The sequence below is a fragment of the Microcaecilia unicolor genome, chromosome 5 (genome assembly GCF_901765095.1).
Source record: "Microcaecilia unicolor chromosome 5, aMicUni1.1, whole genome shotgun sequence".
Taxonomy (NCBI): Eukaryota; Metazoa; Chordata; class Amphibia; order Gymnophiona; family Siphonopidae; genus Microcaecilia; species Microcaecilia unicolor.
Genome location: NC_044035.1, coordinates 162,416,208 through 162,443,437, shown reverse-complemented (window position 1 = coordinate 162,443,437; position 27,230 = coordinate 162,416,208). Strand labels below are relative to the sequence as shown.

General features: G+C 41.1%; 1 protein-coding gene across 3 annotated transcripts in view; it reads left to right on the top strand.

Annotated features, from left to right (window-relative positions):
* COL13A1 (collagen type XIII alpha 1 chain) overlaps positions 1-27,230 on the top strand; it is a 1,024,165-nt gene that overhangs the window by 823,639 nt on the left and 173,296 nt on the right. For all 3 annotated transcript variants that reach the window (XM_030203528.1, XM_030203531.1, XM_030203529.1), the window contains exons 29-30: positions 2,691-2,735; positions 27,112-27,162. In XM_030203528.1, the coding sequence (XP_030059388.1) occupies positions 2,691-2,735; positions 27,112-27,162 (96 nt within the window). The remainder of the gene's footprint in view (positions 1-2,690; positions 2,736-27,111; positions 27,163-27,230) is intronic.

The window sequence follows — 27,230 nt, the reverse complement described above, 5'->3', positions numbered from 1 at the left end:
GGCATAGCTGATTAACTTTTTAGCAACCAGAAAAACAGGATATTCAATGCTAGTCACCGGAAATGGCGTGGCATTGAATATCCGGAGTCGGCGCCGATCATGGCACTTATGCGGGCTGTCTCCTGCAAGCTGAATATCAGAGCCAGTGATTTTATTGTCTCTAATTAAGAGCCATTCCACAGTTTTCTACATAATTTCAATTAAAATGGTCATTGCTTCCCTTGCTGTGATTTCTCAGGCCAAAGACCATTGCAGGCATGTCGGGGGGGGGGGGGGGGGAGGAGGAGTGGTAATTCTATAAAATGGATGCTAACATTTATCTGCCTATTGTGCAGGTAAATGATTAGTATAATGTCTTTAGGTGTGTGCACATATCTTATATCTTATATCTTATATAATGCAACTTTTACAGATATGAATACACATGGGTAGAGCTTGGGCAGGTTGGAAAGGTATATGAATAACTTATAGAATATTATAAGTTGTGCAGGTATTACTGGCTGACATAAGTGCTCATGCCTATATACCCGGTTAGGCTAGTCCTATATAATAATTCTCACCTCCAACGTTCTGACTTGCCTGGGACCGTGGCTCATTCCGAGTTGGTCTGCTAGGCTCCGTAGATCAGGCTGACATCACCGTAGCCATTATGATGTCAACTTCAGAACCCGGAGGGAGGGGACATACCTCACAGCTGATCCATGTCCAGAGGAGGGTCGCTGGACATGGGTGGCTACAGGGGGTCGCTGGACATGGTGGCTGGAGGGGGTGCAGGGGAGAGAGGTCGCTGGACATGGGTGGCAGGAGGGGGGCAGGGGAGAGAGGAGGTTCGCTGGACATGGGTGGCTGCAGGGGAGCCGAGGAAAACCTTGCTAGCACCCGTTTCATTTGTGTCAGAAATGGGCCTTTTTTACTAGTATTCTATAAAGGAAAGTAGGCACCTACTTTCCTTTAGAGTACAGGTGCACTAATATAAAATTACCTTTTTTGAGTCTTGACTCAGAACAATGGTCTGGGTAATAAGGGTTTCTTTGGGGTCAGCGATTATGTTCATTTGATTGCAGAGCTCTTTTCAGAGAGCTTTGAGGTCCTCCTGGTATGTAATGCTTGTAGCTTCAACAGCAACAACATTTCTTTGGAGGGGTGGCCATTGACTCCTCACGTCTCCAGGAGAAACCTGCTAAGTGTCCTCCAGGCAACACTGAGGCTGAGGCCAGACCTGGCCTCAATGTTATAGCATGTTTACGGAGGATGAATGATCAGATTCCAGTGCATTCCAGATTTAGGACTGATGTATATACCTTTTTGCATCAGTGGAATGATTATGCTAAGACTAGCCAAGGGACCTTCTAGCCTTCCAATGCCAGTCCTTCTCCTTGCAAACTCTCCTGGCTGGAGTTCATGTGAGGATATGGATTAGTCATTTTGAATGTATATAATAGAACTTCCAGAGTGATGATTTGGCTCCCTTTCTCAGATTCCTCTACTTTTCCTTCTCTCTATTCTCTGCCTCCTTGGAAGCCATCCAAGGTGCATGCTTTTGATTTGGCATTTTCTCCCCTATATCTTATCTTTTCTTTCATCTCTGACAGCCAGTCTGTTGTGCCAGGCCTGCAGAAAGGGGGCTGAGCCATGAGGAAAATAGGATTATGCAAACTCAATTTGGCATGTTCATGCTATTTTGTGTTGTGTTGTCATGCAATTTAGCCCACAGTGTTTTGGGTTAGCATATATGTTAAAAGGGTACACATGCTGTTGAGGCTAAATTTTAGGCTGTGTGCAAAGATGTACTGCATCATCTGTTAAGTGGGTATTTAGTACGCATTAAGGACCCTGTTTACTACGGTGTACTAGCATTTTTAGGGCACACTAAACTTCAGAGACACTCATATATTCCTATGGGCATCTCTAGCGTTAGTGCACACTAAAAATGCTAGCACACCTATAGCACGGCTTAGTAAACAGGGCCCTAAAATTCTTAGGAAATGCACATTGAGAAGGTAGTTCTATAAGTGGGGAGTCTTCTTTCATGTGCCTCGATGCCACAGAGTAAAAGTCTGTTCTATAATGGCATCAAGACACCTTACATTTACATACCTGCAATTAACTGTGGTCGTGTAAATGCAGCAAGGTTCTATCATTTGCACTTTGAAGTGGCGCCTACTTCCTGTGTAGAACAGACTCCAGACTGATACTTTCTTGGCACTTAAAAATGGCGCCCCCTCCCACCCCTTTTATAGAATTGCCCTCCACCACATCTTTGCACAAGTTTTATTAGTTAGCGCACAAAATATTTTACCCAGAGAGATTTGTGAGAGTCCTGTTTGCTGTGACTGTTGCCATGTATCAGGTTATTTATTCATCATTTTATCCCACAATTATCCAAAAATAAGTTTCAGTTCAATGTGGCTTACAATTATCAGTTAGGAGAAGTTACAATATTATTTACCTTTATACTTACAATTAAGAATCAATATATAGCATTTGAAACATGAGGCATATTTACAAAGCACTTAGACTTACAAAGTTCCATAGTAACCTATGGAACTTTGTAAGTCTAAGTGCTTTGAAAATGAGCCCCACAGTTAAAATTTCTCAAAAAGTTAGGTTTTTAAATCTTTTCTGAACTGAAGGTATTTGGTAAGGCTTCTTATGTCTGAATGTAGCATAATCGTGTTTTCTGTTTGCAGGGAGAGAAAGGAGATTCTGGAGAAAAAGGAGACCCAGGAAACTCAGTAAGTAGCTAAGTATTGCATGCACTATTTACATACAAGGGACAATAAAGCAGAATCTTCACACGCGTAGTCAGTGATATAAAAGCTATTATTCTCTAAGCTGTTTTAGGACTGTTTGCATATTTCTGGGAAGTACTAGACTGTTCTGGGTTCTTTGTTGAAAAGTGCTAAAGTGTTTTGCCAAGTTGTGATTAAATCATTGTCCATATCAATAAAGTTTCACACTTAGCAGAAAAGTGTACAGGTAGTTGATACATGTGATCAACCTAGTCAATTTGTTAAGCATTTGTTTTCTTCTTTTTCGGCCATAAATTATGTGCTGTAGTATTTGATTACAAGAATCATAAGAATAGCTGTACTGGGTCAGACCAGTGGTCCATCTAGCCCAGTATCCTGTTTTGAACAGCGGCCAATCCAGGTTACAAGTACCTGGCAGAAGCTCAAATAGTAGCAACATTCCTTGCTACCAATCCTAGGCAAGCAGTAGCTTCCTCATGTCTATCTCAATAGCAGACTATGGACCTTTCCTCCAGGAACTTGTCCAAACCTTTTTTAAACCCAAATATGCTAACTGCTGTTACCACATCCTCCAGCAACAAGTTCCAGAGCTTAAGTATTCGTTGAGTGAAGAAGTATTTCCAGGTAACTTCATTGGTGTCCCCTAGTCTTTGTACTTTTTGAATAGTAAAAACATTCACTTGTACTCATTCTTCACCACTCAGAATTTTGTAGACCTCAATCTTATCTCCCCTCAGTCGTCTCTTTTCCAAACTGAAGACCTTATCTCTTTAGCCTTGCCTCATATGAGAGGAGTTCCATCCCCTTTATCATTTTGGTCACTCTTCTTTGAACCTATATCTTTTTTGAGATATGGCGACCAGAACTGAACGCAATACTCAAGGTGATGTTGAACCACGGAGCGATACAGAGGCTTTATTGTATTCTTGGTCTTGTTTACCATCCCTTTCCTAATATTTCCTAGCATTTTGCTTTTTGACCACTGCAACACACTGGGCAGAAGATTTCAGCGTATTGTCTACAACAACAACTAGAGCTATGATTCAGGTTATTCTTCCCAATGTGCATCACTTTGCATTTATCAACATTAATTTCCATCTGCTATTAGGATGCCCAGTCTTCCAGTTTTCTAAGGTCTTCCTGCAATTTTTCACAGTCCGCATGTGTTTTAACAACTTTGACTAGCTTGTGTCCTCTGCAAATGTAATCACCTCATTAGTCCTCCCTTCTCACCCATTACTTCCCTCACCCGTAACTGTCTTCTCTGTCTGTATTATTTAGATTGTAAGCTCTTTTGAGCAGGGACTGTCTCTTTGTATCAGGTGTTCAGCGCTGCGTGCGTCTGGTAGCGCTATACAAATGCTAATAATAATAAATAATAATTAGTCATTCTGATTTCCAGATCATTTATAAATAAGTTAAACATCACCAATCCCAGTACAGATCCCTGCGGCACTCCACTATTCGCCCTCCTCCATTGAGAAGAATGGTCACTTATCCCTACATTTTGTTTTCTGTCCAATAACCAATTCCTAATTTGCAACAGAACATTGCCTCCTAGCCCATGACTTTTTAATTTTCTCAGGAGTCTTTCATGTGGAACTTTGTCTAAAGCTTTCTGAAAATCAATACACTACATCAACCGGCTTACCATTATCCACGTGTTTATTCACACCTTCAAAGAAATGAAGCAAATTGGTGAGCTATGACTTCCCTTGGCTGAATCCATGCTGACTTTGGCCCATTAAACCATGTTTATCTGTGTGTTCATAATTTTATTATTTATAGTAGTTTCCACTATTTTCCCTGGTACTGATGTCAGGCTTAACAGTCTGTAATTTCCCAGATCACCCCGGAACCCTTTTTAAAATCATTGTTACATTGATGTATGTAGATTTTCAGAAAGCTGTTGATAAAAGTTCCTCATACCCCTCCGAAAGGACACCACCTTGTAGTGGTGGAGGGGCTTTCGTGTTTCAATGACTCAGGGGGCTATGCTGAAGGGTTACCCATATCAGACAGGCCTCTCAGGAGAAACCAGACAAAGAGTGTCCCAAACTAGGGAGAGTGGAAAGATGGTGACCTGAGGCTCGTACGCTCAACGGCCCAGCTGTCCTCTGAAGTTCTGTCTTTGTCTACTTCCTCTTTGCATTTGCAGTTGCCTTAACTGAGAGGAAGGGGACAATGGGGGGTCAGCCGCCGATGGCCAGCGTTTTGTCCCCTGTGCAGCAAGTGTGGGACCGCTGCGCGACAAGGTGCCCACAGATGACTGGGTTGATGAATCCTTTGATTAGCACCGGCGAAGGAGCGTCGATACTCTTGGACCTGGAAACAACTTCATCGCTCTCAAATCATTTAACCACCATGCCCAAAAGAGTGGAGGAGTGAGTTAGGAGTGTATGCTGAAACGGAAGTCGTTTACAGCTGAACCCGTGTCGGCGGTGCCACTCCTAAACCCGTAAGAGCTATCAGTTTGGAGTTTTTGGCTCCCATGGAGGTTACATTGAATATCGTCTGGAAGGCGCGCCAGGACCTAACGGTGGTAGTAAATAATTTTGCTTCAGATATAATCTTATTAGTGAGCCACATGGATAATCTAATCGAATCATTGGAGAATGAAAATTGATACAGCAAATGAAGTTCTACAGGAATAGGAAACGGTTAAGATTTTGAAAATGTTAATAGACCAGAAAAATTTGAACAAAATGAATATTATTACAGATGATTAATATCGAGATTTTTTTTCCTCTGAAATGATTCCTCTTAGTATATTATGTTTAATCATTTTTATTATTGAAAACATCACATGTTATAATACAGTGAGGGCATCAACTATCAACATGCTCCTAAACACGCCAAGACATTATATAATAATTGATACAATTCGTTTTTCAACTTTAATCAATCTCCCCACTTCTCTTACTTCAGCCTTACTGCTTCTCATTAGAATAACTTCCCCCCCCCCCTCCCCCCCCCCCCCCGGTCCCAACAGATTATTACATTTTACTTCAATGTACTCCTAAACTCCCAAAGCAAACCAACTAAGTAATACAAAACATCTTAACTTGAATCATACCCTCCCTCCCCCCCAAACCCCCCCAACCAGCTATGATTCAACTGTAACAGGTATATAATAATATAGCACACTCCCCAGGAACACGCTAAGAAACTCCTTAATCAAGTATTTTCCACGGTAAGGCTTAGAGATCAATCCACATATCTTCGAATCTCCTCTTAGTATATTAATTCAAAAGGAGTGAAGCCTGTGAAACTGGGATTACCTTAATCAGTGGGAATTGGTTTAGAGATTCAAGTGTTTGTATTGTTAAATAATTTCTGGTTTTAAAAGAGAAAAAAATGAAATCAGGTGTATTATTTCCACTAATATTGGACAATAAGTATATTTCCAACAAAATTAATTGACTATACACTGTCTTGGGTTTGAAGAAGCCAACCAGATGATCAATGTGGAATAATGATTTAGATAAATAATAACTGGGGATAATCAGGTTAATACCACGTTTTCTTTGTTTACTGTTGTTTAATTGATCTCCTTGTCTTGTTACACTCTCCCTATTTATTTTGTGGTCTGAGAAAGATTGTATATAATCCATTTATTTAGTTGAGATTGTTTTCTTCTAATATTGTATTATTGTACAGTCATCTCTGTATTACTGTTTGCAAGTGACCCTTGTAAAATGAAAAATTATAAATAAATGATTAAAAAAAAAGTTCCTCATGAGAGACTCCTGAGAAAATTAAAAAGTCATGGGCTAGGAGGCAATGTTCTGTTGCAAATTAGGAATTGGTTATTGGACAGAAAACAGAATGTAGGGATAAGTGACCATTTTTCTCAATGCCATGGGATAGGAAGTAGTGTTCTGGTATGGTTTAGGAATTGGTTATTGGACAGAAGACAGAGGGTAGGGTTAAATGGTCATTTTAGCTAACAAACTCTTAAGCGAGCGGTGCTTATATTCTAATGTGGAGAAACAGCCCTCAGAAACCAGAGGCAATCTGCCAAAGGTTTAAAGCGTGGTTACAAATCAGCAATCTTTTATCCGTAGCACACGCTTAGTTTCTATCATAGGGCACAAAAAACTCCACAGAATGTCAGAATATATTTTCTCTTATATATATTTAAATGGCTTCTGTACCACTTTGGAACCGTAACCCTCTCAAATCAACAGCATCAAAAGAAATAAAGTTGCACTTAGCTTGTGCTGTCTGATAGAGCACTCTTTAATCAGCGTTCAACGGGGACCACCATTTCACCCGAAACACGGCTTCATCAGGAACGGAGTGCCTCAATATGATGCTGAGGGTCTGAAAAAATCAACAAAATGGCAATGAAAAATTATAATTAGAAGACAAAATCAGCACAAAGGGATACAACCCACGGAGAAACTCACTGCTCACGGGAGCGCTCAAAATCTCAAAATGGCGCTTCAGCGTGCTCGGCTAACCAGCTGTTTTAAATAGATTCATTCATTAAAGGATCTGATGACTAATAGAAAACGTGCCAATCAATGGAACTGTTTTAGTCCATTAGGTTCCAATGTGTTCAAATCAAAAATCCACTTCGCCTCCTTCCTTTGTAATGTTAGTTTTCGATCCCCGCCTCTGTTGGATAGATCTACTTTGTCAATAGCAAAACATCGAAGGTCTTCAAATCTGTGATTGTTGATGATACAGTGTTCTGCTAATGGTTCCTTATGGTTAGATCTCCTGATATTTGATCTATGCTCCAGAATTCTTGTTTTCAGCGGTCAAGTAGTCTTCCCAATATAGGTTTTATTGCAGGGACAGCTGATGGAATAAACAACGTGATCAGTTAAGCAATTAGAGAAGTGACGTAAGGTATGAACTCTATTCGTTCTGTGATTAAAGAACTCTTTAATTTCTAAGGTTTTAGGGCAAATTTGACAAAGGCCACACTTAAAGTGACCACAAAGTCTGTAATTTCCCAGATCACCCCGGAACCCTTTTTAAAAATCGTTGTTACATTGGTGTATCTAGATTTTCAGAAAGCTGTTGATAAAAGTTCCTCATGAGAGACTCCTGAGAAAATTAAAAAGTCATGGGCTAGGAGGCAATGTTCTGTTGCAAATTAGGAATTGGTTATCGGACAGAAAACAGAATGTAGGGATAAGTGACCATTTTTCTCAATGTCATGGGATAGGAAGTAGTGTTCTGGTATGGTTTAGGAATTGGTTATTGGACAGAAGACAGAGGGTAGGGTTAAATGGTCATTTCTCTAAGTGGAGGAGGGTGAACAGTGGAGTGCCACAGGGATCAGTACTAGGACCATTGCTATTTAACATATTTACTATAAATGATAATGGAAATTGGAATGACAATTGAGGTGATTAAATTTGCAGATGACACAAAACTATTCAAGGTTGTTAAAACACATGCGGACTGTGAAATATTGCAAGTAGACCTTAGGAAATTGGAAAACTGGGCATCCAAATGGCAGATGAAATTTAATGTGGACAAATGCAAGGTGATGCACATTGGAAAGAATAATCCGAATCATAGTTACCTGATGCTGGGGTCCACCTTGGGGGTCAGCACTCAAGAAAAAGATCTAAGTGTTGTTGTAGATAATACTTTGAACTCTTCTGCTCAATGTGCGGCAGCAGCCAAAAAAGCAAACAGGATGCTAGGAATTATTAGGAAATGGATGGTAATTAAGACCGAAAATACTATAATGCCTCTGTATCTCTCCATGGTTCGACTTCACCTGAGTATTGTGTTTAGTTCTGGTCGTTGTATCTCAAAAAAGATACAGTGGAATTATAAAAGGTTCAAAGAAGTAATGACCAAATGGAATAAGGGGATGGAACTTCTCTTGTGTGAGGAAAGGCTAAAGAGGTTAGGGCTCTTCAGCTTGGAAAAGAGACGGATGAGGGGAGGTATGACTGAGGTCTATAAAATCCTGAGGGGGTCTTTTACTAAAGATTAGCTCGAGTTATCTTCAGCAGGGCCCATAGGAATAAAATGGGACCTGCTGCAGATAACTTGAGCTACCCTTTAGTAAAAGAACCCCTGAGTGGTGTAGAATGAGAAGTAAATCGATTTTTACTCATTCCAAAAGCACAAAGACCTAGGGGGCACTCAAGGAAGTTATGTGGAAATACTTTTTCACTCAATGAATAGTTAAGCTCTGGAACTCTTTGCCGGAGGATGTGGTAATGGAGGTTAGCATATCTGGGTTTAAAAAAGGTTATGACAAGTTCCTGGAAGAAAAGTCCATAGTCTGCTATTGAGACAAATATGGTGGAAGCAACCGCTTGCCCTGGGATTTGTAGCATGGAATGTTGCCATGATTTGGGTTTCTGCCAGGTACTTGGGACCTGGATTGGCCATTGTTGGAAACAGGATACTGGGCTAGATGGACCACTGGTCTGACCCAGTATGGCTACTCTTATGTTCTTATGTACCTTAAGAGACAACCAGGTGTGCCCATGAAAATTCTCTGAGTGATTGTGTTGTGTCACGTCTGGTTCAACCATGATAGAAATGAGGGAGGCATGATGGGAGACAACTTTGTGAGCAGTACAAAACTGGCCCAGTCTCTTCTGGACAAGGACTTAATGTATGTTGGCTCAATGTGCAAAACAAGGAAGATATGCCATCATAGATAGGATCCTTTTTTCAAGTATTTTGAGTTCAGTGGACCAAATACTTGAGTATAATATGTACCCAAAAAAGGAAATGGAAATGGGACTTGATATACCACCTTTCTGAGGTTTTTTTGCAACTACATTCAAAGCGGTTTACATATATTCAGGTACTTATTTTGTACCAGGGGCAATGGAGGGTTAAGTGACTTGCCCAGAGTCACAAGAAAAAAGGGCAAAGATGTTAGTCTTCTTTTCATCACACATGACATGATGGTACAAGGAATGGCGGGAAAGCTAGTATTACTGGTAGGATGAGGTGGATATACTGGACCATCTGGTGCCAATGACACTATTTGCAAGTATTACTGGTAGGATGAGGTGGATATACTGGACCATCTGGTGCCAATGACACTATTTGCAAACATGCCAGATATTGCTGGCTTCACTATTTAGACCTCCCACAATTGAACCCAGCAGCACTCTTCTGTAAAACAATAATAAGAATAAGAGGACATTTGTCCACTAACAGTCTTGGCAACTATCACCCTGTGCCTGTAAAATCAACCTTATCTGTCTTGCACTACAGGCTGTCATCTTGTTTCCAAAAATGCCCTACACTGAGTGAATAATGCTTGGTTTGTCCATTTTCAGAAATTTGTTTTCCCTGAGCACTTTACATCTATGGTTTGTTTAAGTTTGTGGAGTGGAGGAGTGACCTAATGGTTAATGCAGCGGGTTGCAAACTTGAGGAACCAGGTTCAATTTCCCCTGCTGCCTGATGTTCAGCAGTGGGTTGAGATCCTGAGGATCCAGATTCAATTCCCTCTGCAGCTCCGTGTGACCCTGGACAAGTCACTTAGGCCTCGATTGGATGCAAATGTGAGCACTAGAGGCCATTAGCGCCGGACCAACGCCCACGTTTGCCTGTGCCCTAGGATCAGAGCTGGTGAGCACATGAAACAACATGCTCGCTGGCTCTGATCGCAAATTTATGCAAACTAGGGTCTCTCGCTTCCTCCCTAATGATCTGTGGGCAGCCCAGACCTGTGAAACAACTTCTGCAAAAGGATTGTGCCTTGGGCGCTTGCCCAGGCACAGTCTTCTCGCAAAAGTACCCCTATGATCAGAGCTAATAGCGTACATAAATTTGCATGCTATTAGCTTTGATCATAGGGGTGTTATAGCCCCATGCTGTTCCAGCGCTATTTTTAGAGCGTTGTTTGGAACAGTGCAGGGCTTCTGATCATCTGCCTGTTAGTCCTCCATTGCCCCAGATGCAATACATAACTTAGATTGTGAGCCCATTAGGGACAGTGGAAAGTACCTGTAATAGAATGTAAACTGCATAATCATCTCAGGGATCATCTCAGGGTACATCAAGTGCTCAAAATAAATAAATGATAGCCATGATATAGCTAGGATAGGTTGACATGTGCTCATTTGTTAAGAATAATTTGAAACATTCAGAAATTTGCAGAGTATGCCTATTTTATTCTTTCCTATCTAATTATGGCATTCTTTTCTTACTTGTTATATTTATGTTGTAAGCTACTAAGACCTGTTTCAGTATTGATGGGATATCAAATCAACACATAAACATATGCCAGAGAGCAGGTGAGAGTCAGAAAATTTCTGAATGTTTCTAATTATTCCCAACAAATGAGCACATCCACATATCCTAGCTACATCATGGCTAGCATAAATGAAGGACTTGCAGAAGATCATAGATGTAGAGTGGGAGATAGCAGGAGACTGTGCTCTTCAGGGAGAGGAAGAGAAATGGTTGCTCCTTTCCAGTGAGAGTAGTTTGCACTCCTTATACCAGTTGGAAAAGTCCTCAGGAGGGATTTGCTTGCAACATTGTCTAAGAGAGTGAATGTTCCCAGGTCATTAGGGTAGGAACTTTGCCTTGGGAGCAGTGTTTACCAATAAGGTATCTGAAACAGGTTTTCTAATGTTTGCAAAGGTTGAGAGAAAGATTCTTTTTTTTTTTTTAGTTTTCTTGAGAATCAAGAAAGGAAACAAACCCCTTATTGGGAGCATTAGGAGGCCCAAGTTAGAAGCTTATTTGAATTTCAACTGGATTTTATTTGTTTTCTTAAGAACTATTTATTGAGATTTTATGGTCTTTATGGATTATTTTCCTGTATTCTTCTCAACATTTTTACTGCCCTTATGTAAACTATTTTTTTGTGTGCTCGTAAACTGACTTCTATTTTGGAACAAATACTGGGAGTGTGGACTATTCTTTTGAGTGAAGAAGAATGTGATCCCGTAGGCCTGGAGTCACAGCAGTTGCTTTTCCTTCTTGTACTAAACACTGCAGACCAAAAGTCAATCAAACAGTGGAGTCAAAGGATAAAAATTGAACCACCAGATGATTCTTTGTTGAACTCAGCAACTGTAAATGAGGGTAAACCCGACACAGCTGTGTTTCAGCATACGAATATGCCTGCATCAGGGGTTTGTAAAGATGGGTCAGAAACACTGGTTCTAATTTCAATAATACACTTGAGAACAACTTCAATGATGCTCCGCGAGTAAAAATCCTAAAAGGATGTGAAACTGAGAGCGTCTCTCTGGAAAGTCAAATGCAGTCAATGCAATCAATGGAGTATTTCAACACTGCAGCCTCCAAAGGTGAAACTAGTGTTTACTTATGTGACAAAATGCAGAATTTCATTAAGCCAAATTTACCTCTTGACTCTTTTGAGTCCTAGGAGCAGTATGAAGGAATCCAGAGTACCTTTTTCAGTTGCTTCCAAGGATAAACTGTGGTCAGCTATTTGTCATGTCATCACCCACTAGCTCTAATGACCCTTGTCCAAGAGTGGATTACGAAAGCACTAAGTTCAGATTTCTGTGATATTTTACATTCCTTCACAGTAGAATCTTTGCAGGAAGCTCTAATACCTTCATGTCCAAAAAAAGGCTGTAATTTGTTCTGTATTGAAAAAAATGGTGATAAATGTGATGTGAAAGGTTAACATATCATTCCTAGCTAAATTGTTAGAACATTTTTTCATCAACAATTGAAGGATCATGCTCATTAAAAAAAAATCGTATTGCATGAATACAATTTGGCTTTCATTCAATTTATAATACTGAATTATTTTTGGTTTCTATGTTGATCAGTTGTTTCTTGCTTTAGAAAATCAAGCAATCATTGTGGCAGGTTTTCTTTAGACATTTCAACTGTTCTTGATAGAGTTGTCTATGAAATTCTACCAGCCAGACTTGTTTTACTGTGGTTTCAATCATATTTAATGAATTGGCTGCAGGCGGTAAAATGTTGCTGTGATCAATGAACTTGGTTTTCATTACCATAGGGAATTCCCTGAAGGTCAGTTTTGTCAGCCACTTTATTCAACATATATTTGTACCCACTGTGTAACTTAATTATGAACTTCGGCTTTTATTTCTAAATGTAGGCTGACAACATCATGATATATGTTTCTGGCAATGAAAATATTGATGTTCTCCAAGGACAAGCAGGCTGCTTGTTCTCACAGATGGGTCGACGTCCACGGCGGCCCCAGGAACGGCAATTTTTCACAGCAAAAATAGACAAAGTTTTGCCAGAGCCTTGTGGCACACGGGATGCGCGCACTGCGCATGCGCAGCCATCGTCCCGCCCGTCACGCGAGAGTCCCCGCTCAGTTACCTTTTTTCTGCGGTGAAGAGAGGCAGCGTTTTTGTCGTCTCTTCTTAGCCCTTGGAAAGAGCCTTCGGCCGTTTTTTCGGAGATTTTCTCCGGTTTTTCTCCTTTTTTTATTCTCCTCTTATTTAAAAAAAAAAAAAAAAGAAAGAAAGAAGTCCTTTACCTTTTAGTTTTTTGCCCTTGTTAAGTTTTCTTTCGTTTCCGTCGCGGCCCCTCTTTTTTGTGCTCTCCTTTTTGGCACAATCGTGAACTTTGATCTCGCCGCCGCTATTTTTCCGTCCATCACATCGAGGACTCCCAGCAGCTTCAAGAAGTGTACTCGGTGCAACCGGTCGATCTCTGGTACCGACCCCCACATGTGGTGTCTTCAGTGCCTTGGGCCCGACCATCGCCCAGACGCATGTAAGTTGTGTCTTAGCTTCAAAAAGCGGACACAGGCGTCGAGACAAGCTCTTCAAGACCGACTTTTCGGAGCTTCGACCAATTCCTCGGCGTCGACATCGGCCACCGGGGGTGGCATCGACTTCAGGAGCGCAGGTAATGGTTGTCTGGTGACCACAACAAGCTGGGAGCAGTGAACCGTCGAGTGGGTCTCCACCTGTCTCGAAGTCTCCTGTACAGGCCCCACGGGACTGACCACTCTCGGACCCGACCCCGAGGAGACATGGATTCCACGTCTTCCTCGTCGGTACCGAGGAGTATCGATGACGTGCATCGAGCGAAGGCGAACGTGCATCGTCATCTGTCTCCCTCCAAGCACGGTACCGGGAGCTCCGGGGCATCGAAGGATTCAGCAACCGTGAAGCATCGACACCGGGAGGAACGCTCACCCTCCATACAAGAGGTGTCGGTGCGTCAGTCTTCGGGCAGCCCAGTACCGCCTTCTCGACCTCCACAGATTCTGACGTCGGTTCCTGCACCGACCCCACAGCCTTGCTCGACAGCGACTCTAGATGAGCGCATCCGAGCCATTTTTCCAAGTCTTTTGGAAGGGTTGCTGCGTCAGTATGCTCCGGTACCGGGGGTGCTTGCGCCCCCCCGTACCGTTGATGGAAGCGGCAGCTGGCTCTATGCCTATGGTGAGGTCTTTGACGCTGGTGCCTCTTGTGGCATCTGCGTCGGCTGCCACCCAGGTCAAGTCCCCGTCAACATCGCTGGAGGGAGCTTCATCGCCACCGGCATGGGAGTTGACCTCTCGACATCGCCATCGAAGACATGGTTCCTCGGCATCGAGATGGGCCTGGTTTCGGGCTGCAGTTAAAAAATTCTTGTCCGATACCGATGAGGATGCCTCGTGGGATGAAGGGCATGATCCCAGGTATTTCTCTTCTGAGGAGTCTTGTTGTCTTCCCTCTGATCCTACTCCTTCACCAGAGAGAAAGCTTTCTCCCCAGAGTCTTTCTTTCTCTTCATTTGTCCGGGAAATGTCTGTGGCTATTCTCTTCCCAGGTATGTATCTTCGCTTTATGTATGGTCAGCTTTCAGTAGCAATTACATTCATCTCATGGTGATTGAGAGAGAATGCTGTAGACTTTAATCTTTGTAAAACACAAATCCTGGTGATAAGTAAACAACAAGGAACTGATTTGCCTCCAAACATTACTGTAGATACAGATGTTCTCTCTATATGCTCTGATGTCTGTTTTTTGGGAGTCATTTTAGATTCTCAATTATCTTTTGAACCTCATAAGTACATAAGTATTGCCATACTGGGACAGACCAAAGGTCCATCAAGCCCAGCATCCTGTTTCCAACAGTGGCCAATCCAGGTCACAAATACCTGGCAAGTTCCCCAAAAAAGTACAAAACATTTTATGCTGTTTATCCCAGAAATATTTTCCTCAAGTCCAATTTAATAATGGTATATGAACTTTTCCTTTGGGAAGCCATCCAAACCTTTTTAAAACTCTGCTAAGTTAACCGCCTTTACCACATTTTCTGGCAATGAATTCCAGAGTTTAATTACACGTTGAGTGAAGAAAAAGTTTCTCTGATTTGTTTTAAATTTACTACTTTGTAGCTTAATTGGATGCCCCCTAGTCCTAGTATTTTTGGAAAGCGTAAACAGATGCTTCACGTCTACCTGTTCCACTCCACTCGTTATTTTATAGACCTCTATCATATCTCCCCTCAGCCGTCTTCTCCAAGCTGAAGAGCCCCAGCTGCTTTAGCCTTTCCTCATAGGGATGTCTGCCAATCCCCTTTATCATTTTCGTTGTGCTTCTCTGCACCTTTTCTAATTCCACTATATCTTTTTTGAGATGCGGCAGCCAGAATTGAACACAATATTCAAGGTGCGGTCACACCATGGAGCGATACAAAGGCATTATAATGTCCTTTTTTTGTTTTCCATTCCTTTCCTAATAATACCTAACATTCTATTTGCTTTCTTAGCCGCAGCAGCACACTGAGCAGAAGGTTTCAACGTATCATCAACGACAACACCTAGATCCCTTTCTTGGTCGGTGACTCCTAATATGGAACCTTGCATGACGTACTTATAATTCGAGTTCCTGTTTCCCAAATGCATCATTTTGCACTTGCCCACATCTGCCATTTAGATGCCCAGTCTCTCAGTCTCGTACGGTCCTCTTGTAATTTTTCACAATCCTCCCCGCGATTTTACTACTTTGTGTCGTCGGCAAATTTAATTACCTCACTAGTTACCCCCATCTCTAGGTCATTTATACATATGTTAAAAAGCAGTGGTCCCAGCACAGACCCCTGTGGAACCCCACTAACTACCCTTCTCCATTGAGAATACTGACCATTTAACCCTACTCTCTGTTTTCTATCTTTTAACCAGTTTTTAATCCACAATAGGACACTACCTCCTAGCCCATGACTCTCCAGTTTCCTCTGGAGTCTTTCATGAGGTACTTTGCCAAACACCTTCTGAAAATCCAGATACACAATATCAACCGGCTCACCTTTATCCACATGTTTGTTCACCCCTTCAAAGAAATGTAATAGATTGGTGAGGCAAGATTTCCCCTCACTAAATACATGTTGGCTTTGTCTCATTAATCCATGCTTTTGAATATGCTCTGTAATTTTTGTTCTTTATAATAGTTTCTACCATTTTGCCCGGCACCGACGTAAGACTCACCGGTCTATAATTTCCCGGATTTCCTCTGGAACCTTTTTTAAAAATCGGCGTTACATTGGCCACCCTCCAATCTTCTGGTACCACGCTCGATTTTAAGGATAAATTACATATTACTAACAACAGTTCCGCAAGTTCATTTTTCAGTTCTATCAGTACTCTGGGATGAATACCATCCAGTCCAAGAGATTTGCTACTCTTCAATTTGTCAAATTGCCCTATTACATCCACTAGGTCTATAGAGATTTCATTCAGTTTCTCCGGCTCGTCAGCTTTGAATACCATTTCTGGCACCGGCATCTCTCCCAAATTTTCTTAGTGAAGACCGAAGCAAAGAATTCATTTAATCTCTCCGCTATGGCTTTGTCTTCCCTGATCGCCCCTTTTACCCCTCGGCTAGCGGTCCAACCGATTCTTTTGCCGGCTTCCTTCTTTTAATATACCTAAAAACGTTTTTACTATCAGGTTTATTTTCGAAAGAGAAGGGCGCCCATCTTCCGACACAAATCGGGAGATGGGCATCCTTCTCTCAGGGTCACCCAAATCGGCATAATCGAAAGCCGATTTTGGGCGTCCTCATCGGCTTTCCATCGCGGGGATGACCAAAGTTCAAGGGGACGTGTCGGCACCGTAGCGAAGGTGGGACTGGGGCGTGATTAGGAGATGGGATTCCTCGGCCAATAATGGAAAAAAGAAGGGCATCCCTGACGAGCACTTGGCCGACTTGGCCCATTTTTTCTTGCGACCAAGCCGTGAAAAGGTGCCCGAACTGACCAGATGACCACCGGAGGGAATCGGGGATGACCTCCCCTTACTCCCCCAGTGGTTACCAATCCCCTCCCACCCTAAAAAAAAACTTAAACATTTTTTTGCCAGCCTCAAATGTCATACCCAGCTCCATAAACAAAAAACAACACTGGGCCTTCATGGCAGCAGTAAGCAGGTCCCTGGAGCAGTTTTAGTGGGTGCAGTGCACTTCGGCCAGGCGGACCCAGGCCCATCCCCCCCTACCTGTTACACGTGTGCTGGTAAATGTGAGCCCTCCAAAACCCACCCGAAACCCATTGTACCCACAAGTAGGTGCCCCCCTTCACCCCTTAGGGCTATGGTAGTGGTGTACAGTAGTGGGGAGTGGGTTTTGGGAGGGTTTGGGGGGGTTCAGCACCGAAGGTAAGGGAGCTATGCACCTAGGAGCAATTTGTAAAGTCCACTGCAGTGCCCCCTAGGGTGCCCGGTTGGTGTCCTGGCATGTCAGGGGGACCAGTGCACTACGAATTCGGGCTCCTCCCATGACCAAAGGGCTTGAATTTGGTCGTTTTTGAGATGGGCGTCCTCGGTTTCCATTATGGCCAAAAACCGGTGACGACCATCTCTAAGGTCGACCACCTCAACATTTAGGTCGACCTTCTGTAAGATCGACCTAAATGTTGAGATTTGGGCATCCCCGACCATATTATCGAAACGAAAGATGGACGCCCATCTTGTTTCGATAATACTTTGATGGGACGTCCTTAGAGATGGGCGTCCTTTAAGATGGTTGTTCCCATTCAATTATGCCCCCTATGTGTTTTGCCTCCAACGCATTCATTTTTTCAAAGTGTCTCTTTGCCTGCCTAATCAGTCGGTTCCTTCTTCCATTTTCTGAAGGATTTTCTTTTAGGTCTAATAGCTTCCTTCACCTCACTTTTTAACCATGCCGGCTGTCGTTTGGTCTTCGGTCCTCCTTTTTTAATACACAGAATATATGCTTCCTAGGCTTCCAGGATGATGTTTTTGAACAGCATGCACGATTGATGTAAATTTTTGACCCTTGAAGCCGCTCCTCTAAGTTTTTTTTTCACCGTTCTTCTCATTTTATCATAGTCTCCTTTTTTAAAGTTATATGCTAACATATTGGATTTCCTGTGTATATTTACTTCAAAGCTAATATCAAATTTGATCATATTATGATCACTGTTATCAAGCAGCCCCAGCACCATTACCTTCCGCACCAGATTATGTGCACCACTAAGGACTAGGTCTAGAATTTTTCCTTCTCTCGTCAGCTCCTGTACCAGCTGCTCCATGCTTCCTAGCATGCCCCTATGTTACATTTACCCAGTCAATATCGGGGTAATTTAAATCACCCATTATTATTGTGTTGCCCAGTTTATTTGCTTCCCTTATTTTGTTTAACATTTCTACATCCATCTGTTCATCCTGGCCAGGCGGATGGTAGTTGTCACGTTTGTAAGGCAGAAACTAGGTTCGTAAGCCCTTGGGCCACTGCCGTGGAGCAGCAGTGGCAGGCAAAACCACCCCACACCAGAGACAAGCAGAACTCTGACAGGGACAGCTAGACTTCACCTGCACTTGACCACCGTTCCTCAGGAGTTGAGCCCCTGGGTGCAGGCGGCCGGCAGGACTTGCCGGACAGGGCAGGAACTGGATACCAACTAGGCTGAACAGAGACTGGGGGGTCAGAGGGGAAAGGAATATGCATGGGCAGCAAGGCAGGAAACTGGGCTAGGACTCACAGACAGACAATACTACACAAAGCAGGAAATGGACAAGCTAAAGGACAGGAACTGAAAGCTGCCAAGTAGCCACTGAAACAGGATACAAATACTGACAGACAAGAGACAGGACTGAAAGCTGCAGAGCAGCCACTAAGCAAGAGACACAGATAAACAGAAACTAGACCCAGAATACTAACCAGAAACAAGACTAAGAAATAAGCAATAAACCTAAGCTAAACTACACACAGACTAACTAGAATCAGACAAGGAACTATACAAGAAACCAGACTAGGCAGAAGTGCCACAAAGCACCAACAAACCAGGGACCTTAGACGATGCAAAGGCAAACACAGAAGTTTCCCGGTGATTAATAAAGCCCATCAGCTGCTGAAGTTCAGCTGTAGGAATCACAAGGCAGCTACGGGTGCTGTTCAGGCACAAACAAGAGAAGCAAGTCTGGCAGCCCGGAAGATCCGGACCGGACTGGGCTAAAGTCTGGAATGTGTGACAGTTCATAGTAGCCACCGTAACCACTTGTATCCACTTGCCTCCACCTACCCTCCGCTCCTCTTTCCTCTACACATTAATTGATTTGTTTGCTTTTTTTTGTCTACTAGATTGTAAGCTCTTTGAGCAGGGACTGTCTTTCTTCTATGTTTGTGCAGCACTGCGTACACTTTGTAGCGCTATAGAAATGCTAAATAGTAGTAGTAGTAGTAGTAGTTCTGGCCACCAGAGGGTGAGGTGAGCATAGACAAGGAAACATTCACATACGTGACAGTAGTACACACCTATCACTTTTCCCCTTTACACATGGAATTTCAATCCGTAGGGATTCCAAGATGTGTTTTGTTTCCTGCAGAATTTTTAATCTATTTGATTCAAAGTCCTCCTTAACATACAATACTACCCCTCCACCAATTTGATTCACTCTATCACTACGATATAATTTGTACCCCGTTATGACAGTGTCCCACTGGTTATCCTCCTTCCACCAGGACTCAGAGATGCCTATTATATCTAATTTTTCATTTAGTGCAATATATTTTAACCTCACCTGAGAAATGAGAAGGAAAAGTCATTTTTTGAACTTTGTCTTTTGTGCAGATTACATGCTTTTCTTCTATACAATGCAGCAGTTAGTCCGTGCAAGAAATGATTATTGCAATGTGTTTATATCTTGGACTACCTGTGCCTATATTGAGAGTCTTGCAGCAGCAAGACTATTAATGCGAACATCAATTAGTGAACATATCTGTGTTAAATTCTTTCACTTGGTTCTAGTAATTGCCCAAATTAAATTCAAGACTTAAGATTTTCAAATCTTCATGACTCAAATATTGTCTTCATTTGTTGATTCCATGGAAAGAAAAGGTTCCCATCTAGGTCTTTGCAATCCCAAGATCAGGGCCTTTTTCTTACAGTTCCTTCAGTATGGTGCGCTCAATTGTCTACAGCTAGAAATTGCACCACTAACTTACCAATAGAACTGAAGACATGTACTGCTCCAAAAGACATAAAACAAAAAGTGAGGAGAGTGGGTGAGGATACCAACACTTGTATATTTATTAAAAAATGAAAAATTTAAAAAATAACAATGTACATAAAGATGACCCACCAACACTTGTATATTTATTAAAAAATGAAAAATTTAAAAAATAACAAGGTACACCTCCTTTTTTGTTTCTGCTCCAAAAGACTTCAGAAAAAATCTGAAAATGTTCCTCTTTAAGGAATTGTTTCCTGAATAAGATTTTACATTAATTTTCAAGATGATGAATTACCAGTTTTAATTTAACTTTGTTCTTTAGGACTGAATTGTTAGGGTTCCATGTTTTATTGTGTATTGTTTGTCATACGTTAGCTTGTATTTTGTTTGTTTTATGCATTAGTATGTGTGTACTTCCTAAACTGCTCAGAATTGAAGATGCAACAATTCTTGACCTTTTTTGGGTCATGGACCCCATTGAGAAGCTAATGAAAGTTATGGACCCTCACACCAGAAAAATACAACATGTGAGGCCTGTTTAATATGAGCTTACACAGATCCTGCCCTCTTCTCCGTGGTCTTCCTGTTACCAAGGTAACCAGCACGCAGGGCAAGGATTCTGCAGGGCTTAGTGAGACGATGACTGCTAAAAGGTTATATGCTGATTTTCTCCTCTGTGGCTGTTTTCATGGCAGCTACCAGCCACATACCAACTTTGATTTCTTCCTATTACACTGTAAATCTATGCTATACTATTATCCAAATAATATCAAGCATCCACAAGTCTTAAGCAATATTATAATAGCTAATGTGGAATGAAAAAATTACAATGAACAAATGAAAAGGAATTCTTACCTTAAAAGTCACCATAACCTAATGTAAACAAAGACAGATGCTGATAATCATAATGGCAGGGTATATTTACTTTAATGACTATAGATTGGAAGTGAATTTAGACATTATAATATGATGTCAGTGGTACTATATGTTACCTGACTATGCACAATTGCATTCTGTTCCATCGTATACTTGTTTGGAGTGGAACAATATTAACAATATATTTGACATAAGAGTTTGTTCACAAACACAATTTTCAAAGTAAAAGGAAGAAAATCTATGAAAAATAATTATTGTGCACCTAGTTGATGGACTCCCTGAAGCCTATCCATAGACCCAAGATTCAGAACTCCTGCTCTTCAGAGAGTACTCACTATCAATAAAAAGGGGTTATACAAAATTGGGGTCCATATGGTGATGGGATTGGATAAAGGTATCTAAAAATCTGTTCCAAAATTTTGTAATTTTTGAGCTTTACTGGATATTGCTGTATATCACTCAGGTGTGTAAAATGGGTACACAAAATTGTAATTTTTGGTGAAAACACAGTGAGTCTGATAATTAGTGTGACTTATCCAGTGAGCAGCAGTCTGAATATCACTAGTACCCAGATAACTGCCAGCATCTGCGTTACACCCAGATATTAAGGTACATCCCAGTATTGAATATTCAGGTATAAAAAGTTTGTGGCAGCTGGTGTGTTAAAAATGCTGATGTCCATGGGCTGCCCTGGCCAAGGTTTTCTCCTAAAGTTATACGGTATCCTTTCCATTCAGATTCTTTTGACCACTGTAACTGCTGCAGTTTTTCTGTACTTTGAATCTGTCCGGATGTTTGTACATGAAAGCCCTGCCTTGCTTTTCGTATCTGCAGTTGGATGTTTTGGTACAATTATTGCATTGGCTCTATATCGGCATCAACATCCAAATAATCTGTTCTTGTTGTTTGGATTTTTACTTTCTATGATGTGTCTATTGTTCTTCAAACATTTATTCTCACTGCTGTGTTCCTTGGTCTAACTGCATATACTTTCCAATCAAAGAAAGATGTCAGCAAATTTGGAGCAGAGCTCTTTGCTTGCTTGTGGATTTTGGTCCTTGCAAGTTTCTTGAGGAGTTCTATACATTAGTGTTTATCTGATAGCAGACTGACAGATACAGTTTTCCTCCACAGATTCCCCTTAAGAATATACAGACTCCTGAGGCAGGCTGGTGGCCCGAAACACGACCATGCTGAGTCTCTTTGACCTAATTGAACGTTTTGTGTATATTGAGTTACACAATAAACTTGGACCTTCCTACATCATCCCAAGCCCATTTTTTCTTTTGTCATCTTCGCTGTGTTCCTTGTGTAACACTTGCCCTGCCCAGAGGGCTCACAATCTAAGGGGGTCTTTTACTAAAGCTTAGCTCAAGTTATCTGCAGCAGGGCCCATAGGAATAAAATGGGCCCTGCTGCAGATAGCTCAAGCTAAGCTTCAGTAAAAGACCCCCTAAGTTTGTACCTGAAGCAGTGGAAGGTTACATGGCTTGCCCAAGGTTATACAGAGCCACAGTGGGATTTGAACCCTGTCTTCCTGATTCTCAGCCCAGTGCTCAAACCATTAGACTGCTTCATTCCAAAAACAATAAACGTCATTCAGAGTCCAGAAAAAAAGGAATTCTTATAAGTCCTTGATCAAGAAATAGCTTCCTCTTAGATAAACTCCTTTCCTCACTTTTCCCCTGGCCCTCCCTTTTATTTCACCTCCTTTGGGACCCAGACTAGGCCACTCCAGATCCAGGTGCCTCTTTGTAGGTTCTTTAAGATATAGTCATATAGGGCCTTATTCTATAAAGGTTATGCTCCTAAGTTTACGATCCTAAAGTTTATGCTTCTAAATTTATGAACATAATTTATGCTCCTAAATTAGGAGTATATTCTATGCTCCAAAATGATGCTCGTAATTTAGGAACATATATTTAGGAGCATAAATTATGCTCATAAATTAAGAGCATAAATTTTAGGAATGTAAATTTAGGAGCATAACCTTTATAGAATAAGGCCCATATTCTTTTCATTATAGCACAGTTCGTGAGTCACTACTTAGATTAAATAATGCCACTGTCAGAGCTGGCTTACTCGTTAGGCAAAGTAGGCAGTCACCTAGGGTGGAAGGAATGCAAAAGAGCAGCTGCAGTCAAAACAAAACAATTGGTCCTGACAGCTACACAAACTCAAAGAACTATCAGAGCCTATTTTTATAGTATGCATTTTTAGAGGATAATTTTAGCACTGCTGGTATCGAGGTGATCATAATTAAGTCTAATTTCAAAATATGGGGGGGGGGAGACTATGGGGTAATTCTGTAAAGTAGGTGCTAACATTTGCATGACAGTTATATGTATTAATGTTCAGAATATTAGCATATATATGCATACTTGCTAGATACACACCTATGTGCTAATCTGTAAATATATGCATATCTTACATAGAGTCCTTTCACTAAGGCGTGTTAATGAATTTAGCGCACACTAACCATTAGCGTATGCTAAATGCAGTGCAGCCCATTGTATCCCTACAAGCTGCATGGCACTTAGGGCCTTGTTCTATAAAGGTTATGCTCCTAAATTTACACTCCTAAATCTATGAGAGCTCTGCGTCTTGAGGAGTCTTTTCTTCAGCTCTAAGTCTGCCTTTAAGACCCACTTATTTTTGGAGGCATTCAGGGATCGGATCATGTGCTCTGGGGCAGGGGGACTGTGAACTCCATTGTCTGCTCAGTATGATTGTTGGACTACCTGTGATTGTGATTCTCTGACTGTATGATCTCTGCTTTTGTATCTTCTCTGTCCTTTGAGAAATGGCATTCTTTTCCGAGATTTATGGATTGATCTTTCTATTTTACACCACTCTGTTGTTCTATGGCGTGTGAAAGCAGTTTATCAAGTCAAATAAACCTTAACCATAACCAAACAGGAGAAAGTTTGGGGATCCTGCTACATGCGCATTCAACTATGACAGTTCATAATTCATCTTTTTTTTATTATTATTTATTTAATCATTTATTTATAATTTTTTTATTTTACAAGGATCACTTGCAAAACAGTAAAACAGAGATGATTGTACATTAAAACAATATTAGAAGAAAACAATCTCAACAAGATAAATGGATTTTATACAATCTTTCTCTTTCTTAGACCACAAAATAAATAGGGAGAGTGAAACAAGACAAGGAGATCAATTTAAACAACAGCAAACAAAGAAAACGTGGTATTAACCCGATTATCCCCAGTTATCATTTACCTAAATCATTATTCCACATTGATCATCTAGTTGGTTTCTTCAAGACCATAACGGTGCATAGTCCATCAATTTCATTGGAAACATACTTATTGTCCAATATTAGTGAAAGTAATACACCTGATTTCATTTTTTTCCCTTTTAAAACCAGAAATTGTTTAACAATACAAACCCTTGAATCTCCAATCCAATTCCCGCTGATCAAAGCAATCCCAGTTTCACAGGCTTCACTCCCCTTGAATTAATACACTAAGAGGAACCATTTCAGAGGAAAAAAAACACTAGGAGTCACACCCAGAACTCTGGGAAAACAACAATCTCGACACCAATCATCTGCAACAATATTAATTTTGCTCAAATCTTTCTGGTCTTTTATCATTTACAAATCCTAACCGTTTCCTACTTCAGTAGAACTTCATTTGCTGTATATTCTCAAAGGATTCAATTAGATTATCCATGTGGCTCATTAACAAGACTATATCTGAAGCAAAGTCATTCTCTACCACCGTCAGGTCCATAATTCATCTTTATTTGATATGCCATCTATAAAGTTGCTTATCTAAGTGGTTTACAATAGAAAAAAATGTGACAGAGGAGGAGTTAATAAATGGGAACACATTAGAAGGCCTAGGTTAGAATTGAAAAAATTATAAGCCTACAAAATATAACATGAAAAATTAATTCAAGGGGCTATTCCTTACCTAAAGCACAAAAGGGGAGAGGGGTGGCAATATCATTTAACAAGACACACACAATGGGAGCGGGGGAGCAGTTAGGATGGTGGCAGATCTATGACTCTTCATTCTTGTCGTTCCTCGCTGGCCTCCATTTTCCTGTGGAATTCTCTTCCCTTCTTTATTGTTATACCGCATACTAAGAGGAAATGGGTAGTTATGACACTACCCCCACCAGGTCCAATTGCACCCTCGTTCCAGCCTCAGATCGACCAGTTTCATCATCTGGTCCTCAAGGGCGGAAGCTAGGAGTGTGAGCTCTGCAGTGGATGAAGGCAGAGGAGTGCCTTCCCTACTGGAGCATGAAACATCTCTTTCTCCCATGGCAGCGGGTTCCCCGCCATGTCCAGCAGCTAGAGTGGAGGCCCAGAGTGCACCAAGCACTGGAGAAGTGGTTGTTTCAGTTGCGCTAGGTGGGGTTGGAGCCCCGGCTGGGAAGCTGCTGGTGGATGGATCATCTGGTGGCCATTTAGAGGCCCCTGCGGCAGTAACCAGAGTTACAAATGGACTCCAGAATTTGGAGTGCTCTGCAAACTGTGAACTTTACTGTAATGAAGACATCAACAGAGGTAATAACTTGGTTGGAAAATTTGATTCCTTAGGTAAGACAGTGGAAGCTTTGAAAACTGATTTTTTTTGGGTCAAGTTTAACAAATTCACTTGGAGGTTAAATGTCTGCAAGAATTTAAGAAAGTAGCGGTTGTGGATAGGCTGGCTGTTCATAGGCAGATTGAACTTTTGGAAAATTATAATAGGAGGCTTAATTCACGTATTATGAACTTTCCAAAAGCTCTAGCCGTTCCTCTCTTGGATATCTTCAAAAAGTATTTAGTTGAGATATTGAAGTTTTCCTCTAATGCCTCCAGTAAATAAGATTTATTACCTTCCGGTTTCTTTAAAAAATGTCCAAGGTGAAGTAGTAGGTTCAGAACCTGAACCATCGATGGATTTGAAAAACATCTCTGCTATTTTAGAGGAGTCTATCAATGAACCTACAGAACGGACCACTTTATTAGTGTCTATGGTTTTTGAACATGATGTTTATGCTGAAGCAATATTTTAGACAAGATCTTTTTTATGGTCAGAAGATAAGAATCGACCCAGACGTTGCTAAAATTACCCAAGAGAGGAGGAAAGCTTTCCTCCTAATGAGACAAGATGTCAAGGATTTGGGGGGGTACTTTCCTGAGGGCTTTTCCCTGTAAATGTAGACTCAGATATACTCAATATAAGTATATATTTTTTGTTACAGAGCAGTCCTTTTTGGATTTGAAGAAGTTATAGTGTGTATAACAACTATGCCTGCATATTAGTATGTGACCTTGAGGTAGTACCTGTTAAGCCTTGTGTTAAAGCAATTGTTACTTTTATTTAATCTCCTGTATTTACATAAGGCAATAGTGGATGATACTATTTTATTACGTAATTGATATTCTTTGTCAATAATCTTACAATAGCATGTCAACCTTTAAGAGGGGATGAACGGGGAGGGAGGGGAAGGGAAAGGGAGGGGGAATCATTACAAAGTGTTGTTGATGTTATACTTAGTTGATGTATATGTACTAAATTTGGTTTATGTATAACGGTTTTGCCATTGTGATAAAATAAAAAAAGTTGAAACATAATCTCCTGTATTTTAATTTTCTCCTCCTCCTACCCCCTTTTTTGTGGTCTAAGGAGGGATTTATTATTATATGACATTTATTTTCTGTGTTCAATTATTGCCTGTATTTCTATTTTCAAGAGTTGTCTTGATAATTTGTTTACAAATGAATAAATATAATTTTTTTTAAAGATAGACACAATGGAAAGGGTAATTAACAATGTAGCTAAGTCAACAACAAATGTGGTGGAATGAGCCAGGGTTACTCTAAAATCTGATGGAAATGCATAAAGTTACTGTAGGTTATCAGAAGGGAAAGCAAGAGTACAATAATTTATTTATTTATTTTTTGTTACATTTGTATCCCACATTTTCCCACATATTTGTAGGGTCAATGTGGCTTACATAGTACCGGAGAGGCGTTTGCCGGCTCCGGTGAGAACAAATACAAAGTGATGTTGTGGTAGGAAACTAAGAACATAAGAGCTAGCAGCTTTTATTCCTCTTTTTCTTCTGTAGTTGTCTGGGCCTGCAGGACCCCCAGGATCAGATGGGTCTCCTGGGCCTATGGTGAGTTCTTAAGTTTTTCTTCCCTTTTCCCCCCTCTTTAAAAACTGATCTCATAGGCAATATGTCTG